This window comes from Rhea americana, unplaced genomic scaffold (assembly GCF_003343005.1).
Source record: "Rhea americana isolate MKP2758 unplaced genomic scaffold, rheAme1 scaffold_353, whole genome shotgun sequence".
Lineage (NCBI taxonomy): Eukaryota > Metazoa > Chordata > Aves > Rheiformes > Rheidae > Rhea > Rhea americana.
In genome coordinates, this window is record NW_028186483.1 from 573405 (window position 1) to 594114 (window position 20710).

The 20710-nt window shown below is 40.4% G+C and overlaps 1 protein-coding gene across 2 annotated transcripts in view; it reads left to right on the forward strand.

Annotated features, from left to right (window-relative positions):
• FBXL7 (F-box and leucine rich repeat protein 7) overlaps window positions 1-20710 on the forward strand; it is a 130456-nt gene that overhangs the window by 87134 nt on the left and 22612 nt on the right. Inside the window, exon 3 of one of the 2 annotated variants that reach the window (XM_085311992.1) lies at window positions 11016-11735. The exons of the other annotated variant lie outside the window; for it this stretch is intronic. Coding sequence (XP_085168118.1) covers window positions 11016-11176 — 161 coding nt within the window. The 3' untranslated portion in view covers window positions 11177-11735. Of the gene's footprint in view, window positions 1-11015; window positions 11736-20710 lie in introns of those variants that run through there. 2 annotated transcript variants of the gene reach the window in all.

Sequence of the window (20710 nt, forward strand, 5' to 3'; positions counted from 1 at the left end):
AGCAGAGGAGCAGCAGCGGCCGCAKAGCCCCAGGGGCGGCCAGCGACAGGGAGAGCAGGTTTTGGCTTGCTGCAGGCTCTGGTGGTCGGCGTCCCGCGGGCAACGGTCCCCAGGGGCAGCGGGGCCCAGCGCAGYGGCCTCCTCCGCACAGACAAGCTTCTCGGAGAGCAGGAACTGCCCATTCCTGTGGCCACCAGCAGCAGGAGAAGGCCCCTGCACCTCAACAGGAAACCGTTTACTGAGGCCCAGCACCAGCAGGAGACCTGTGGAGGTAAAGATGGGCCTGGACTCCCTGGGAAGGTGACTGCAGTGTTTTCTGGGCTCCCCTGGACAGCATGAGGAAAGCTGAAGCCCAGGCAGCGGGGATATCAGAGCAGCACAGTGCTAGTTAATGAATCTAAGTCAAAGGGATGTACATCAGGCATGATGTTGCTTGCTGGTTGTTTCTGGATCACAGAATCATATAGCAGGCAGTACAGAAAAACACTTGCTTAGAAAAATTAAAGGAACTCGTGCTTGGAAAAACCCCATGGGATAGGACCATAGGAGGAGGATGTCTCCTGGCAATGTTGAAATAGAAGAAGTTAAATGGAAGGTTGAAGCAGGAATAGGTCACTTTGGAGGAATACAGGGATCATGGAGAATCAAACAGAATCAGTAATGTTGGAAGGGACCTCTGGAGATCATCTAGTCCAACCTCTTCACTCAAGCAGGGTCATCTAGAGCATGTTAGACAGATTATATCCAAATGGGTTTTGAATATCTCCAGAGAAGGAGATTCCACAACCTCTCTGGGCAAGCTATGCTAATGCTCTGTCACTCTCACAGCAAAGAAGCTCTTCCTTATATTCAGGTTGAACTTGCTCCGTTTTAGTTTGTGCCTGTTGCCTCTTGTCCTGTCACATGACACTACTGAAAAGAGTCTGACCCCATCCCCTGGACACTCTCCCTTTAGATACTTATCCACATTGGTAAGATTTCAGTCTTCTCTTCCCCAGGCTAAAGAGGTCCAGCTCTTGCAGCCGTTCCTCATAGGGCAGATGCTCCTGCGCTCTGATCATCTTTGTAGCCCTATGCTGGACTCTCTCCAGGAGCTTCATGTCTCTCTTGTACTGGGGAGCCCAGAACTGGACGCAGTACTCCAGATGAGGTCTCCCCAGGGCTGAGTAGAGGGGGGCAGGATCACCTCCCTCGGTCTGCTAGCAACCTTCTTTCTAATATGCCCCAGGATGCCATTGGCCTTGTTGGCCACAAGGACACATCTGGCTCACGGTCAACATGTTGTCTGTCAGGACTTCCAGGTGCTTCTCTACAGAGCTGCTTTCCAGCAGGTCAGCCCCAAGCCTGTAGTGGTGCATGGAGTTATTCCTCTCTAAAGTGATGATTTTGATCATGATGATGCTGATGGATGATTTTCAGGTATTTTGGGATGCAGCTAGGAAGGCCAAGGCCCACATGGGTTTGCTTTTGGGGAGGTCGATCAAAGACAACAGAAAGGGATTCTATAAATAGTCAGTAACAAAAGAAAGATTAGGGTAAATATGAGCCTGATGCTGATTAGGACAGGGTCCCAGGTGACAAGGGATAGAGAGAAGGCAGAGGTACTGAGTGCCACCTTCGCCTCAGTCTTTCCTAGGAAGACTGTCCCTCAGGAATCCCAGGCCCTAGAGAAGAGGAGGCAAGTCTGGAGAAAGGAGGCATCTCCCCAGGTGAGGGAGAATTGGGTTAAGGATCTGTGTAGCAAATGGGACATGCACAAATCCATGGTGTCTGATGGGATACACCCATGAGAGCAGAGGAAGGTGACGGTTGTCATTGCAAGGCTACTCTCAATCATCTTGGAAAGGTCATGGTGATCAGGAGAGGTGCCTGAGGCCTGGAATAAAACAAATGTCCATCCGTTCTTTCAAGAGGAGAAGAAAGAGGACCTAGGGAACTAGAAGTCAGTCTGCCCCACCTTAATCCTTGGAAAGGTGATGGAGCAGCTCATGTTGGATATTGTTTCGAGGGATGTGAAGGATAAGAAAGTGATCAGGAATAGTCAGCATGGATTCTCAAAGGGGGAAATCACGCTTAACCAAACTGATGGCCTTCTGTGATGGAGTGACCAGCTGGAAAGATGAGAGAAAAGCAGTGGATGTTGTCTCCCTTGACTTAGCAAGGCTTCTGACACCATCTCCCGTAATATCCTCTTAGATAAGCTCAGGAGGTGTGGGCTAGATGAGTGGACAGTGAGGTGGCTGGAGAACTAGCTGTAAGGCAGAGCTCAGAGGATTGTCATCAGTGGCACAAAGTCTAATTGGAGACCTGTAGCTAGCAGTGTCCCCCTGGGGTGAATCCTAGGCCCAGTCCTGTTCGACTTGCTCCTCAGTGACTTGGATGAAGGGACAAGGTGCACCTTCAGCAACCACTTTGCTCATGCTAGAAACCTGGGAGGAGTGACTGATACCCCAGAAGGCTGTGCTGCTATTCAGGGGGACCTCAAGAGGCTGAAGAGATGGGCAGGTAGGAAGTTCATGCAGTTCAGTCAAGGGAAGTGCAGAATGCTGCACCTGGGGAGGAATAACCCTACAACTACAGGCTAGGGGCTGACCTGCTGGAGAACAGCTCTGCAGAGAAGGATCTGGGAGTCCTGGTGGATGACAAATTGACCACAAGCCAGCAGTGGCCAAGAAGGCCAATGGTATCCTGGGCTGCATTAGGAAGAGTGTTGCCAGCAGTTCAAGGGAGGTGATGATTCTCCTCTGCTCAGCCCTGGGGAGGCCACATCTCAAGTACTATGTCCGGGTCTGGACTCCCCAGTGGAAGAGAGAGATGGGGAGCTACTGGAGAGAGTCCAGCATAGGGCTACAAAGATGATCAGAGGACTAGAGCATCTTCCCTATGAGGAAAGGCTCTGAGGACTGGGACCGTTTAGTTTAGAAAAGAGGAAATTGAGGCTGGACTTATCAAACTGCATAAATATGTGATGAAGTAAAGAAGAGCATCAGGCTCCTAGTAATGCCCTGTGACAGAATGAGACGCATTGGGCACGAACAAATGCAATTAAGTTCTGTTTAAAGATATTCTTTTTTTCCTATGAGAGTAATTGAACACTGGAACAGGTAACCCAGAGAAGTTGTAGAGTCTCCATCCTTGGAGATATTCGTAACTCATCTATGCATTGTCCTGGGCAGTCTGCTGTAGGCGAGCCTGCTGGAGCAGGGGAATTGTACTGCATGATCCCCAGAGGTCCCTTCTAACCTCAGCTGCTCTGTGTAATGTCATCTACTAGTTGCTATGTTGTTTTGGTGACACATTTGCTTAAAGAAAGACTATATTATGTTTCCCATGGTAACTTAAGTTTCATGCCAAAGTAGGGCTCGGTTTAAGTATTATGTGAAAGATACTTTAACTAGGATATATGCTACTAGTTTTTTCATTATTTGAGTCAAAGAAGTGATTTTGGGTAGATGTTTAGTAGGGTGTAGTAGGGTGTAGTTAGTGATTTTTGTGTTCAAGGGAGTTATGAAAATAGTGCTTGGAGCATAATGTTGACTTACTAAGCCCTTCATGATCATAATGTACATTAAAAGACCAAATATGACTTGATGTTCAGACGGGTTTTGTTTGCAGAGTTGAGTTTTGGAAAATCTTAAATGTATGTGATAAAATGGAGAAATATTCATCGTATTTTCCCCTTTTTATTAACTTGAATAAATTCTAACATGAGAATGGCTCTGAACAGCAGCACCTCAAAAATATTACTGCAGTCCTGGAAAGAGAGAAAATAAGCAAGACATACACTCAGGACAGTGCTACACATTAAAGGTTAAGGAGTCCAGTTTTTAGTTTTGAGCTTACATTCCTTATTTCACTGAATTGAGGAAACAGTGAAAATTACTGTTTTTTTTTTCTTTTAGCTCTTTCTATAAAACAGCAATTCAAACTTAGCCCAGACTGCTGTTGGCCGAAAGTTGTAAGTAGCTGTTGTGAGTTCTCCCTGAAGCACCTAGCGCAAAGGAATCATATTTGCGTTTGGCCTGGATTCAGCCTTGGCAGACAGTAGCGGTTGAATGGAGTTCCTCTTTCAGGATGGAACTAAAGCAAACTTGAGATACTACTTCTGTTGTAAGTCTTTGACCACAGAAAAATACAGTAAACTGGTAGTAGCTACAGACATACTCCGATTGTCTAGTAATAAAGTTTCTGTTTACACTGTTAGTTTTAAATGGTGAGTAACTTCATCTGTGGTTGCTAATGATTTCCCAGAGCAACGCTACCACAGGGTAAGATGGCGGCAGGAGGAAGAAGGAAATGGACACCAGCTAGCAAATGTTTATCTACGTGTTTCTTTTATCTGTTGACAAATTCTATGGCACCAGTTAACATTACTAGAAAAATATCCATCAATCATTATTGTGTTTGCATTATTCTACTGTTTTCAGTGTTCTGGTTCATAAAACAGTCAGCTGCTTTCTGTTTTACTTTGGTTTCTTTTGGGCTAGTTTGTTTCGGACACTTAGCAGATTGCAGTAATTATGCAATTACATTTGTCATCTTAAGTTGTGCTTCCCATTGAGAGCAGATTCAGATCCATGGGTGTAATGAACAAGGAAGCACGCATACCAGGAAAAGTCAAATTTTGAGCGGCTCTGATGTGGAACAATGAGCTGTTCCACTGTTGCCTCTTTCCTAGAGAAGACCAGGAGATGTGAGGTTCTCAGAGTCAAGGACTTCGTGGCCTTGAAGCCGTCAGTTCTTTCTTAAATCTCTCTTCAGATAACATTTGTATCAAAAGAATGAGACTCTCTTGCATTGAATTTCAAATGGAACCCATAGCTTGTATGTGAACTTCTGAGTCACAAGTCTGAGATTTGAGGGTTTTTTTTTTTAATGTTTAATGCTTTGAAAAGATTCATTTATTTATTACTGGGGATTCTAGTGGACATTACATGTGAAAAGTGAAAATGTTTTTATTTTTAAGGAGTATTGCTTTATGTGACGTGTGAAATATTCAAGGGTAGTTGTGTCATTGCTTGAGTGCAAATCTAAATGATATTTTTGCTTCACAGATGCAATGTCTATACCTGACAAACAACCTGATGACCACTAGTCTAGAACCATTAGAAACTGAGATGTGGATCTTCTGATGCCTAAATGTCTGAGCAATAACGTTACTTGTAAGGGGAGTGCTTATGTGCATCAAATACAACACAACGAGTGTTGGGTAGTAACCACGAGTCCTAATGATACCAAATCACTTTACAGCAATGTCTTATATGATCACTTTAAGTTATAAGCACCTGCTATGTGCCAGGTTTCAAAACAGACCCTCTGTATGACGACTCCCAACTGATTCAAGGCATTGCACGAGAGTTTAAAAGTCGTGTCTCAGTTGTACAACTAGAAAATTGTTTTGCTTTAAATAAGGAAGTATTCTAAAGGATGGAACATTTTGTACAAGATGTTTGTGCAGCTTAATTTGAAACCTAACCTTATCCTTTAGGTATGGCATGAAGTTTCCATTATTTTTTGTTTCCTAAATATGTGGCAGGAGCTTAAAAGTGGAGATGAAAAGCTGTTTGGAGCAATATCTGGTGTATTAATAGCCTAAACTCTTAGAGTGGATAAAATTTAAAACAATAACTTAAAACAATCGTTCTCTGCCAAAAAAAATGGCAGATTGTAATATTAAAAAGATTGCTTGTCTGCATTCTAACTATTGATGTAACACATTTTATTTTTGGAGGGTTTCAAAATTTTGCTCCATGGATTTTTGGAGGAAACTCTTATCAGCACAGTTGATGTAAAAAGGAATGTGTTAAATTATGTTTCACTGGATGCATGGAAGCTTAGAAAAGAGAACTATTCTGAAAAATTTGGGATAATTTTGACAGGGTTAGCTGCTGTGAAAACGTTGAAGTAAAACTTCGTGACTCTAGCTGTTGTTTTTTCTGAGATCATCCAGAAGTTGTGTGCTCCTAATTGGACTCTCCTTTCCCGCTCCTTACTTGCAGGGGGTAGTTCGATGCATTTTATCGAAGTCTCTATTCAAGAGGCTAATTCTGTGTGTACCTGTCTTGTAGGGTTCAACCTTCCTTGGATTGAAGTCTGCCAGTAAATCCTGGAGTGAGCATTTAATGAATATTGCAGCCTACAGAATAACTCTCTATTGAGCTCTTCATTCCATTGCTTAGACAAAAGCTGAAATTGAGTAATTGATTTTTAAATGACTCTTTGACTGAATTAGTTCAATTTTCTTTTCAATGGCTTTTTCTAATAAAACACAACAACAATTCAACAAGCTGAGTTATGTGTACTTGTTCATAATTTCACTTGTATTAAATGATTGACTTTTTTTAATAAAAAAGCCTTACGATCTAAGTGTTAAAATACAGCTTTACTTTATAACCTTATTTCTTGTTTTATGACTTGAAATTAAACAGTCTTTCAAATGCAAAAGCAAAAGTAGTTATTTTACTCTGAGAAGTCATGTCACTGACTTGATCAGTTTTTACTGATGTTATGAAGTATCTTGAGGTATCATGACATTAGAACCAGAACCTTAACTGAAATAAAGTAAGATATTTGTTTTTCAAGATGGTTTCTTGCAAGTAAACCTCACCTTGATCTAATTTTTCTTCAATTATTGCTCAGCGTTGCTTGTAACAATGGAGTTATGTTGATGTGGAGATCTGTGTTATGTGCATTAGCTGGATAGTAATCTCTGACCATATATAATCTGCCTAGGAAAATGTACTTCAGTGAAGGAAATATAAAAGCTATCTAAACTTAATCCTCTGGCTTCAAGAGTCTTGGTTCTTGAGAGTTCATACCTGGACAAAAACTGGCAGGTAACTTAAGTTCTTCCATTAGTCATGAAGATTTATTTACTCTTCTTGATTACTGTAGAACAGTGGACAAACTATTTGCTGGTCTCCAAAAGAAGCTATTTGCCCTAGTTTTGTTCACAGTATCTCAGTTTACCTCTGGGCTTCTGAGGCATTGTTTTGATGTGAGAGCAGAGTTTGCCCCTTACCCTCAGGGTGGTGGCGTTCAGTCTGCAGGAATTAAGACATATCTGAACGTTGGCTATGAATCTCATAACTGTATGAGATAAATACCAGATAGGAACCTTGAGTGATAAATACAGTAGTGCAGGAAAAAAAATGTACTATTAGGCAGAGAGATTTATTCTTTTTGGTACATGACGTTTTTGCCGCTTGTGAAGGCGAGCAATATGACTCAGTAATGAACTGTGATTTATTTAACAAGGAAATGTAATTTACTGTCAGAGGCATTGCAGTCCAGGGGTGGTCACAAAAGCAGAATTCTGTATGTAACTTTGTTCATCTAGGAATTTCCCAAAGAAACATTCGCTTATTGGTCACTTGGAGCTATCCAATACCTATTAAAAGAATATAGAGTATATTCAGTTCAGACTTGAAAAAGCATTGGTAAGCACTAGCCTTCTTTAATATCCTAGGTGGAGTATTCCAAGTCAAGTACTGTTTTCTATGCATAACGATATTAGTCTGTGTTCATCAGCTGATGCAGTGTGTTTTGTGGTGTTGGGAAGTACCTCAGCAGAAATATGCAAACACTGTACTGTATGTATAGGCTGTGTATTGACTGATGGGCCTGATTTTTTTTTTTTCCCCTGACATTTATCTAAGTTATCTGCATCTGTATGAAGGCAGTGTAAAGTTATGATATTGGGTACCCTGTTCTAGTCACTTTGCAGAGGTACCAAAATAATGGAAAATTGTTCATAATGATTTTTTTTCTTTTATTCTTGAGACTTGAATATTGACTGAGCTTAAAGTATTTTAAAGCTGCTTTAGAAAGGAATTTTGTTATGGCAAACTGGCAGACTTCCTAGTGGCTACTAGGAGACTTCAAAGGGGTATACTAACAATAAACTCTGGAGTAAATTAAGCACATCCATTCAGTAGTGTGGGTGGCATGCACATTACAGGAATTTGGGGGGAAAAAATGAAAAACTAGTATAGTTCGCATTTTAATGTGCTGCTTTGCTGAGTCACCATGTAAGTAGTAYGTATGTGAGAAAGAAAAGTTGCCCAGTTTAAAGGCTGTCCACACAACTCGTAAATAAGGGGAAATTCATGCAGTGGAGCAGATTGAATGTATATGTTAGCAAAATAGCTTTCTTCTCCTTGTCCGGGAGTGCTAATATGGTACTAATCTAYACTTTTACATTTACATTTCCAAGTGTTGCTGTCCATTATATGGTCATTCTGATTATATAAAGTTTTTTTTAGAAGAGATCTTTTTCTGGAATGTTGTTGGATCCAGTAGATTTTTATACTCATAACTCTAAACAATCAATGACATCTTCAAGTGATACAACATATCTACAAGTCTGAATGTTTTAATTATCTCTTAAGGTGTATGTAATGTGATAACAATTCTTAAAAGTTAATTTAAAAGCAACATTGCAACTTCAGCCTGTCTTCAGCAAACTAGAAGGCAATGACTCTGCTCCAAACTAACGTCTGAATTTAAAGCAGAGATGGATATGCTGAACCTTTTTACAAATAATTATCTATAGACAGCAGTATAAGAAGTTTGGAGGGAAAAAAAAATCACTCTAGCAGGCTTTTGTCTCCTGATAGAGCTTATGATGTACACATGGAAACTTTAAATGATCCTCTTTTGGCTTGGCCAGTTGTGATAGCCAATTTAGACAACATTACCATGAAATCCCTTTTAGAGTTGCTTTTGAAGTGGTAATGTTTCTGGTTGTGTTTAGTGAGGAATATTACTGAAATTCTTTCTACTCATGGAGACTGGTCTCTCACAGACTTCAAGAATGATGCTTGAACTCCTTAAATACCTTCTTGTAAGGTATTACAAAGGCCTTGCCTTGGTATTATTAAGAGTGGATTTTTTTAAACGTTGTCAGTAATATGGCTCTCTTATGCCAAATCAGTCTCTGACAAGTTGAGAGGACTTTTTCTAAGCTTTTTCTGATTCTGGGCAGAGTGGATTTTGCCAAGTTACTTTAAGGCAAGATATGTTTGTAAAAGAGTAAGGAGGATATGTGAAGGAAGACAAAGATATTAAGATGCTTCTGCTGAACTGGTGCAAGGTTGAAGAGGACTGGGTGCTTGTAGACCATTGGACTAAACTTGATTAACGGTTGGAGTCTCCAAACATGTCTTAATGTGGCAACTGGGAGGATACTGTAAAACAAATGCGAAGTTCGTGAGAAGCAGGCAGACTGGCAAGTTGCCTCATAAGATAATATAAATCTTGGCTTTGGAGAGAGTTAGTTACTGGTCAAAACTCCCTTCCCATTTGAAGAAGAGTCATTGATGTGAGTGCTGAATGGGCATAAGATCACGAAATTAAATGAAGCATCTAATGTACCACATATTGGTGTGTTGTTTTTGACAGTATGGAAGTGGTGGAGATGGAACCATTTAAGAATTTTAGGAAATGAAACCTTGCAAAAGAAAATAAAACCATAAATCCTTTGAAGCGAAAATCATTCAAGGTGAGCATATGCAAAGTAGATCGTATTTTTTGGAGAGTATTTGTTTGCCTATGCACAGGGTTAAAACCCAACAGTTCATGCTGATTTAGAACAGGCTTACTGGAGCATAAATGACTTTTTAGGACATAAAAAATACTTGCAGGATCAATGGTTTCCTTATATTGAAATGCTTTTCTGCAGTATTGCCTACTCAGGATATTCAGCAGGAAGTTCAGCTGTGTATGATCCAAAAGCCAGACCCTTGCTTCTGCCCCTGAAAAACGAAAAAGTAAATGAACCGTTATGGTGCTAGTGTCCTTCCATTTGAATAGACTTGATTGGTCAGCTGTAAGCCTTTGAAACTTAATGCAAAGTACTTGATTCATTTATGTCAAAAGTGAAGTGCTTAACGTATGTTTGTAAACATGCATCCGGGCATCACTAATTTTTTTGTCTGTTAGTTAAATGTAATAAAATGGCTTTATAAGCCTAATGTTTGTAATTAGCCTATTCAAAAGCCTGTTGCATAAAGCCTTGATGATGATAATTCACCTTAGGGCTTGTTTTATTATAGAATTTTGTTATTTAATGATCTTGGATAGCTTTGAAAGTTTTAGCCTAAATGTGCTGCTCCTGTATAGAGTTAACTCATCCTTTTAGAAGCACCTGCAGTTCTCAAATACTGAAGGATGGTTAGTTTCTACCCCCATTACACCCATTTTTCTTTTCTTTAGAAAAGTGTTTCCCTAAGTTTTTATCTGTTAAAAGGAAACTCTGGTATATCTAGGCAGAACAGCTTAGAAACATGGAAGGCAAACTGTACGTAAGGCTTTTCAGTCATCTTTTTAACCATTGTGGTGCTTCAGTGAAATTGTGACTTCATTTGCTTATTGCTGTGTAGTAAATGAGAGAGGACTCTAATTTCTTGGTGAGATCCGCTCTTCTGTACGTAACATTAATTTGGTTCAGGTAAGGTCAGGCTACTTCAGGGCCTGGTAATGCTGCTCTTCTATGGCAGTGAAGTTGTAATGGACTCTTCAGGTCTCTGGAGCTGTGGAACATGATGGATGAACTCAAAATAAATTTTAAGGTGTCTGTCCCGCCCAGAGGGCATGAAAGATCAGTTTAGTCCCAGGCAAACCTCAGGATTTTTACTTGATCTGTGTTGTAAGAAGTTTCAAGAAGGCATTCTCGAAGTATTTTGCTGCTAGTTAAAATATAACGTTATTTTCATTGTTATGGAGCTATTGAATATAGTGAGGGAGGAGGGGGAAGAAGAAAAGGTTGCATTTGTTTAATTGGCAATGGCTTTTTCTGGCACAATAGCATGTGCTTGATGATGCTATTTATGGATACTTCTTGCCAGAAATAACATTCACGTCAAATTATATTTCATGGCTGACAAAGATTATCTCTCCAGCATGTTACCATATTTAAGCCATTTGTTCCTTCTGAGCTGTTGTTTGTTGTTTTAATCCCCTTTGGTGAACTCCTCAAATCACTTACTCATTCTGTGCTTTCTTTCACTCTTCAGATGCCAGCGATTTGTCTGGTGGCAGTATTCACGCTGACATCTATGTCCAGGAGCATCTTCTCCTGTGCTGTTTGAGTGCCCCATATCTAATATTTTGTTGTGCCCAGTGCTGCTGTGGATTAAACATGATTACCAGTTTTTCACTGAAATGTTTCTTTTGAAGAATTTTGGGGACTCCACATTTGTCTAAAAGTTTGTAAGGAAAAGTGACTTTCTAACAGCCAACACTGCCTACTACAAGCAGCTGTTTTGCTTCTCCTGCCTCTGCAGCTCCCTGTCTGGGATACCAAGAAAAATTTTGCTATTCTCACCTGTTCTTCGCATGTTTAAAAGTTCTGGCTGCCCACAAGGCTGAACTCAAGCTTGCCTTTTCCATCTGTGTTTGGCCATGTGTGGTCATCAAGTCATAGTGGTCAGCTGCTGAGAGCTATTCAGGTCTGAAATAAATTAAGCAACATGAAGGCAGGCCAATGTCCCCTACACAGCTGTTAGACTCACGATCTCTTCCCAGTAGAGAGACATGTTGTTTGCTTACATAGTACATCAAATGGCAGGTATGCTTAGGTTTTTCATGCTTACCTTGGAATGGTTGCAGCCCTTGGAAGGAGTGGAGAAAGAGTGGGAGCCAAGCAAATTACCCAGGACTGCATGGGACTCATTTTTTGCAAACTGTCTGGGAGGTGGAGAGCAGATCTGCAAGGCAAGAGGAACTTGCGTTGCAAGAGGAGATGCTGGAGGGATAGTGTTGTGACATGGCCGTGAGGCCACCTGCAACATGTCTGTCTTCAGACTAGGAATTTGTTTCCTAATAGATTTTTATTAGTTGGTGGGTTTTTTTTCAGTTGGATTTAGAAGGTTGGTGGTTGTTTGTTGCTTTTGGGAGTTGTTTTTTGGGGAGGATTTGTTTGTTTGTTTTCAGTAATGCAAGATGTAATCCTAGTTCATTAGGTTAGGTAGATAGAGATATGCAGTGGCAAATTACCTCTCTCTAGCCAAAAACATGTTAATAGAAAGCCCTTCGTATCCTGAGGCAGACTTAGCCTATTTGAAGCAGAACAGCTGGCTGGAAATGTGCAACTCATTGAAATGTGAAGTGAGGGAAAGACTTTTTTTCTTCATTGCCTGCCAGGAGCTCTATATTTCTCTTTCGAACTCCTTCTTTTTCTGTTTGTGGTATGTTATTTTTTGTCTTTTTGATTCTTTTTTTTTTTTTTAAGGTGTAATGGGGAGCTGTTTCTAAACTTTACTCATTTGTTAATTTGGTGTTTGTGTGGGGTTTCTACTAAGAATAGTTCTGTATCATGTTCTCCAGAAAAGTGCCGCTGTCTCTACTGTAGTATTACCATGTATCCTTTGCCCCTTTCTAAAAAGGAAAAACTAGCATATGAGCTGAAGGGTAGGCCAACTGACCATATGAACATAAAATACATGTTCTAGAAAGATATTTTGTCTGTACTAGAAAGTTTGGTGAAGAACGTAATGAGATATGCCTGTATTTACCTGTCTTTTTAGTGTTAGAAAAATAAACAGGCTAAATAATTTAAGCAATCTTAAATATTTTGTAGTGAGGTTAACGTCTCACTAATACATGATACTTATGCATTATGAGGAAATAGCTCTTAGGGATAAAATAGTATGGCTGGAGTTTAAACGCATGCCTGTATTTAAAGCCCTTTCAAACATACTCTTAGTGTTTTAAATTGCCTACTCGTTTGTGGCAGCAATATTTTAAATAAGCAGTGTGCCAATTACCGATACTTGCAAATTCTTGGTGGCAACTGCTTAAAAGGTAGTTTCGTTTGTTATCCAACTTCATTAAACGTGTGTGGAAAGATGGCAGCTCTACAAATCTGATGATAAAATATTGTAGGAAAGCAAGCTGGGTCATAAAGAGATAAATGAAGGACTTAAATTTGCTAAACAATTTGCAGATGCTAGGAGCACAGGGGATTAAAATGGGAACAGCAAACTGAAGACTGTAACAAGTATGTGTGCTGTGGGCCAAGTTGCAGAGGCCTCTATTTGGCATCTTACTTTCTATTTGGTTACTTCCACCCACAATTGACTTATTGAAGCAAAATTGGAGCCACTGCAAATAAAATGTCAAGTCCTTCTTCCGTAATGTGCAGAGTCAAATAGTGTCTGTACCATAAATCAAGTGTTTAACTATCTGCAGTAACTTGAATTTGTAAAAGCTCTCTCTACCCCACCCCTGTCACTCATGCATCGAATGTAATGCATTTTGGAGGTTTTTACACATAGAGTAAGCAGCTCTGAAGTGAAGGTACCATGTCAGCTTACAGAATAGCTAAACGGTATTTTAAAAACTGCAGCTGTATGGCATTAAGCTTGAAAGCAATAGTGCAAGACAGTTTTTGCCATTCTCGCTTGCCCTCAACTGCAGTTCTAGTCCTTTCTCAGATGAAATATCTGAAAAAAAGACTCCTGATTTCTAACAATAGTTTGGGGGTTCTAGGAACTACCAGTGAGGATGTGCTAACAATAATGTTGAGCAGTATTAACAATATAAACTTCTATGATTTTATATTGTCAGGTATGGTGGTAGAAACCTTCAAAAATGCAAGACACACTGATTCCCTAAGCCAAGGGACAGAAAGTGCCTTTGTATTAGCAGTGTTTTGAGACTTGCAGTACAACTGAGTTACTAATGTAAGGTTTTCTGGCTATGGATATCAGACTGATGCTAAAGCATTTTCATTTGCTCAGACATCTTTCTGGGAGGTCAGTGACAGCTGGAATATTCCAAAAGTGAGTCATTTTTTGTAGATAGCTTCCAAGCTGTAGTGGTTGGCCAATGATCTCAAATGATGAAGATGGAAAAACTATGGATTTAGGAATTTTCTGAAGGTCCTTAATGTGGTTCTTATTTCTTCCCCCTACCTCCAGTAAAAATAAAGCACTAATATTCTCCTCCCTCAAGACATCATTTTCACTGTGGAAGTAAAATACGATTTTCTGTATTTATTTTCCATTTTGGTATAGCATAACATATCCAACCAATACTACAATAAAATGTCTATTGCTAATGGTAGTAAGAATCAAAAACTGTGCTGTACTATAGTAGGATGGGACATGGAAATAAATGCTACAGTCTTTTTCAGACTCTTCCAGACCAAGTTGTGTGACTTTCTTTGTATTCCCATTTGTTTTCTAGAGTGACGACTTACCCTTGGTAACTTGGTGCTTAATCATGTATGCTGTAAGCATCCTTAGTTCATGGATATTGAAATATTTGTAGCATGAAGTTTATACAGAGAACATCTTATATCAGCATCTTAAGGGACTGGGACCTTTGTATTTGATAGTTGATGGAATAATAATAATTTCTTAATAAATAGATACAGTCCAGTGCAGATGTGAGGTAGTTGTCTGATCCTGTCCTTATTAATAAAAGCAGATGGGAGAAGACCTCGTAAGACTTTGCTGATGGGTAGAGCTGACTGTAATATGGGGTAAAGCATGGAATCCTGTGGATTAGATGGAGACCTGTGTACCCTGTTTTTTGACCTACAATATGACTAGGGACGGTTCATTCTTTCCATGTGAAATAGTTAAAAATCTTAAACTGGGGCAACAGTATGAATGATCTCATGCTAGAAAACTTGAACTCTAGAGCTTCTCTGTGCTAGAGCCTTCTGGAAAAAAATAGTATTTTTTTAATTGGGCAGAATTGGGCTATCCATGCTAGGAAGGGCAGCTTTGGATAAATTTGTTGTTTACATATAACTAATACAGGTCTGCCCTAGCAAATTAGACACATGTTTGAGTGTGACAGTGATGCTCTCCCTGTAGTGATGTTTTCCTCTAAAAATCAGATAATTTCCAGAATCACAGAACAGTTCATTTTGGAAGACACCTTGACAGGACACCTAGTTCAACTGCCTGCTAAAAGCAGGGTCAGTTCAGTCAGAGCAGGTTGCCTAGGTGTTTTTTCAGTAGGGTCTACCTCTCCAAGGGTAGAGACTGCATAACCTGTCTGAGCAACTTGTTCCATTGTGTGGCTGTCCTCAGGGGCAGTTTTTCCTTCTATCCAGCCTGAATCCCTCCTGTTTCAACGGATAGCCATTGCCTGTTGTCCTCTCATAGTGCAGTGTTGTGAGGAGCCTGGCTCTGTCTTCTCGATGACCACCTCGTAGGTACTGGCAGGCTGCTGTTAGGTCCCCCTGAAGCTGTCTCTTCTCCAGACTGAACAAGCCCCTGTCCCATAGTCTCTCCTCACAGGGCAAGTGCTCCAGCTGCTGACCACCTTGGGAGCCCTCTGCTCAACTCACTCCAGTTATTTTTTTCTGTCCTGTACTGGGATGCCGAAAACTGGATACAATATTTGAGATGAATCTCATGAGTGCCAAGTAGAACGTGCTAGCGAGGCAGTCCTCAGTCTGTACCCCTGTGTGGTGTTACTCCTTCCTGGGGGCAGGACTTCTCATTTGTCATGGTTGAATTTCATGAGGTTCCTATTAGCCCATTTCTTCAGCCTGTCTAGGTCCTGATGAGTGGCAACCTTGCCCTCTAGCATATTGAATTGTCTCTCCTGTCCTCCCTCCCCCAATCTTAAGTCATCTGCAAACTTGGCAAGACTGCGGTGTGTCACTTCTGTCAGATTATTGATGATAACGTTAAGCAGGATGAGTGCAAGGTTTGACCTCTGCAGTACTCCATTTCTTCCAGCCCAGGTTGAGTACAACCCATTGACTACTAATCTTGGGGCCTAGTCATCTAACCATTTCTCCACCCTGCCCCCATGTGGTTGTCCACCCATGTAGACCTTAGTGCCCTTTCTTGGATGCAAGAATATTGTGGCAGATGGTGTTGAAGTACTTGCTGAATTTGAGGCAAAAGATAGCCAGTGTTCTCCCTTGTTCATGAGTGCAGTCTTTAAATGACAGAAAGTCATGAGGTGGGTTAATCTGACTGGTCCCAATCACCTTCTTCTCTTGCAACATCCAGAAATGTGTTACCGAGAGAACTCACTCTAACTCTGAAATTTAAATCACTTCTACAGCAGGAGAGGTAACTTCAGTGGTGTTTGGATGGGCTCAGTTCAAAAAGTTGCTAGTTGCAGGGCAATTAAGCTGCTGCAGTTTCTCATACCAAGGATTTGCTATGTAAAGATCTTCACAGTCATTGACAGAACTGAAAATTCCACAGTTTGAGTTGTAGCCAACAGTTTTCCTATTTCCTGTAGCTACAGATTAACAGCGCAGTAGAATTGAATAGTGGGAATTACAGGAAAATTGTTTTGACACAAAGCTTCACTCTGCTACCAGACCCAGGGCTAGCTGTGAAGCATGCAGCAGAATGCTACATTACAGGCTACTTTGTGAGGGTGCAAGAAATGGTCTTTTGATGAACTTTCAAAACAGTTATTGAGTTGCCTGGAGGACTTTCTTGCTGCTAACAGGTGTTAAATATCTGGCAGAAATGTTCCTGCTTTTGAGGAGGCATGAAGAATTCCTCTAGCAATCGCTCCCTTGCTCTTATTCATAACCAGCGCTCAGCTTTTTTTGCCCTTTTTGGTATCTCGCCTTTCTGCTTGCTTGCTTGTGGGTTCCTTTCTGCAGAATGATGTCTGGACTCGCAGTAGCTTCTGCAAAGATCTTTCACAACGTTCCCTTGTTGGTTTGCTCCAACAGCACTTGAGCTGGGCAGTATTCATTCTCCTCTTCTGTCAATGTTCCTGCATTTCAGATGCAATGCAAGCTCATGGAAAGAATAGATGTTGGCTGTGCAGAAGCTCCTTTCTCATGCTGTCTTTCCCCATATGACTGCAGGACAACTCTCTGTCATTAATAGGTGTCGCTCACATTGAACTGGGGTGCCTGTCAGCCCTCCAGGCCAGACTGCCTTGATGCTGATGCCAGCATTCCTGCCCATTCCCCACCTCCTCTGTCGGGCAGGGCTGCAGTGCTGATGCCAGTTTTCACCATGGGCTTATTTGCCCTGAAGTCAGACTTAATCATTCTAGCAGAGATTTACTTAATCTGAGTCCTCTACAGGCCCTGGGTGTTCTTGTTTGTTTTGTTTTTAATATGCACAAGCAAGAGAACTTTTTTTTTTTTTTTTTTTTTTTTAAATGCTCTTCATTGCTGTTGGCATAGTATCTGCAGCTGCTGCCTAGACACCACAGTTTTAACAATTTTTGCTGTGGCTTATACAGATTGACGTATGCAGGCAAGGAATGTAAGCCACAGAAAGCTGAAGATGAAACCAAGCAGAGACTATTAAACTGGTAGCAACGAACAACTTAGCTGAAGTTTAGAATAGTATTTAAATTTATGGAGGCCTGAGTTACATTGTTCCCATTTTCACTTGACGCTCCAGCCCCTGTAAAGAAGCCCTTTCTATGCATGCTGCAAATCGCTAGACCCAGCTCTTCCTGCTCCTAAACTTGCATTGTGACTACATGTCTGCAGCATTTCGCCACAACAGAAAAAGTGGTGCATTCCTAAAGACTTACTCCATTTCTGCTTTTCTTCTAAATTCTGTATTCAGTTGACTGCAAGAGTCAAGTTTTTTACTGTGGGAGGGGAGACTTTGTGTCTATGTTCAGTTCCTAATCTCTTTCTAGTATGTCTAGTAAACTTTCATAAGAGCAAGGTTTTATCTTAACTTTTGACAAAGGGATGATGCACAGTGTATGTTTAGAAAAATGGAAGGGAGTGTTATATTGTCAAAGAATATACTTAATGGACAAGATGAGAGTCAAAATTTTGCTGTAAGGAGAGTTTACGGAATAAGACTATTCCAAATGGGAAAAAAACTTCATCTATTTTTCAGATTTTGAAATCTGTTTCCTGTCAGTTTTGACTTCTAACATGGTATTTTCTAGTATACAATGCAAGAGAAATCAGTCATTTCACAAAGAACAAAAAGTGTTTTTGAAAATMTAACTATTTTGCTAAGTTCTTCGTAAAATTGGACAAATGCTTGACCGTTATTTCAGTGTTATGGAAAACACTTATTTCAAGAGAACCACCTCTCACCAGAATACTTCTGCTGAAGCTTTTTCAACCATTTTTCTGTAAACTGAGTTAGCAGGATTTACACGTGTTAACAAACTGCCCTGAACATGTTTCAGAATTGGGACCAAGGTTATTAGGGATGGAGGAAATACTTCTCAATGTCTTTTCACTTACAGAGTAATCTGGGATTTTAGCAGTCTTGATTTACTGCCATACAGTTCCATTTTTGGAAATGGATCAACTACATTTGGAGAGGAAAAGGCTATGTAGACTAATTCTTCAAGGCTTTTGTTCTTCAGCAATAATGCTCAATTACTATTTCTTCAACTAGATTTTTTTTTTAACTTTTGTTCTGCATGTAGTGATGAAATCACTTTTTTGAGGCTAAAAAAGGTTTGCAAATCATTTCAGTATGTGAGTGTCATACTGATTATTGCAATAAAGGTGGGCAAGGAGGACTGACTTTGGAGAAAGCCAAAGAATTTGAAGGGATATCTTGGAACACTTGGGCCAACAGCTCTGCTGCTGGAGCAACCACATCATGTAATCCCTTTCATTAACTTGTTGAGCCCATCTTGAAAGTGTTTTGTCCTCTGTTTCTGTGGGAGACTATTTCAAAGCTTTATTTATCTGAGGATACAGACTATTTCTTTCATTCAAAGCTTAAAATTGTTCGTGGCCAGAATGCCCATTTGTTCTTAAGCAGTACCCTTGAGTTAAAACACCCTTACTCTTAGTTAACTGGGCTGTCCCAGTTAAATGCCTAAATGATCATTTGCATTTCTTTGCAGGTAGTATCCCTACTACTTGCTTTTGCCTTTTTTTCCTGTGTACCTGAAGAACATTTTGCTAGATGTTTAACCTTTCAAAGTCTAATTAAATCTGATTTGTCAGCTCCTGCTTTATCCTTATGCTACTTGGCCTGTCATAGTTTTCTTTACTGATCAGTGTTTCCTTTAGCATTTTTCTGTCCTTTATTTGGGCAGATACCTTGATATTACTATTCAAGGAAATCAGTGGTCCCTTCTTACAGACTTCCTTCTCTCCAGGGCACTCCTCTTGTGGGATACATTTCTAAATTGAAGCACTTCAGATGTTGAGCCAGCCCTCCTCCTCCTCAGCTGTCCTTGTTATGTACTTCTCTTAGTGTCATTGTTTGCTCCTTTTCAGCGTGAGCACTTTCCTTCCAGATCAATTCCTGACAAGTCACTTCTTGCTGACTGTAGTGTAGATGTGGTATCACTTTCTTAAGGTTCGTAGTACCGGAGCGCTTTGGGAACTGGTGCAACTCACTAGGATTTTCAACAGAGTTCTGTTATAGGCTGAGCTTAATGAAATCAATTGTTTCAGACAACATACTTGGAGCTCAGCAAATACTCATTTCCAGTGATACTACATTCATTGGAAAACTTTCAAATAGCTGAAGTTGCAAAGCTCCTTCTGGATTTGTAGTATTCCAAATTACAAGTCCTGAGTCTTTAGCAGTAGAGTTTCACGGACCGTCACGCTTTCAGACATCTGAASAAACTCATAAAAGACTACATGAGGTGTATCATAAGTAAAATGATGTTGCAGCTTTTAACTAGTTTGGATTAATCTAATTTGCCTGCCCTTAAAGAACAGGGTTTAACTTTCATCTTCAAATAACTTTTTTTTTTCAGTTTTATATCTGTCAAATTGCGTGTACTTTTTCGTGTTACTTCTGGTGGATATTGTGTGGTAAGGTTACAACTTTAATAATTAGGATACAACCAAAGCCATTAAGCTCATTCTATTAAGGATATCTTTTTGAAAGAATACCAGAAATTTTGTTATATCTGCTTTAGCTTGCCTTGCTTTGAGCAAGGAGGTTGGACTGGATGATCTCCAGAGGTCCTTCCAATCTCAACCATTCTATTATCTGAATGTGTATTGCTAAATAATGTTCATTTCCTAGACAAGCGTTGCGTGAAAACAAGCATTTTCTATTTTCTTTTTCTGTAGGTATCAATTGATAATTAAAACATATTCAAACACAGTATTTCTAATTAGTACTTCAGATGTCAGTGGCAGCCTGTACATTTCTTTACAAATAATTCCTGTAATCAAATTAGCTCTCCTCTTCTAATTTTAAAATGCAATTAGTGATTTTTTGTGATACAAGTTTGTGGATTGATATGTTTCCAGTTTTATCAGTTCTGTAAAATCTACTCTGTCATAAGGGTAGCTCTTCTAGTATCCACTGAAATAAAAGCCAAGGAAAGAGACATGTTTCAGAGGATGAGATTGCTCAAACTTCCATAGTGATTGTATTTTCTGTTTTGAATAAGAAAACATAGATATATGTCCCCTTTTAAAGGAAGGAATCATTTTAGCAAAACTGAGGCAAAAACTTAAGTTGCAAGTGACTTCTGCAGATCATGCAGTCCTCTTTCCTGCTTAAAGCAAGTTCAGCTAGATCAGGTTACTTCCAAAGATGATAATTTCACAGCTGTTCCTGTGTCTGCCTGCCCTCATGGTGGCCATTGCATCTCGTCACTACGTGCCTTTGAAGAGAGTCTGTCGGCATCTTCTCTTGAGCTTCCTAGGGGGTAGCTGGAGAGAGCAGGAGCAGGGTGCGACCCCCTTGGCGTTTCTTCTCCAGAGTGACCCAAGGCATCTGTGTCAACCTCTCCTTGTAGGTCCTGGGCTCTGCCCATTCACTTACCTTGTGGGGACCCTYCTGGGGACTCG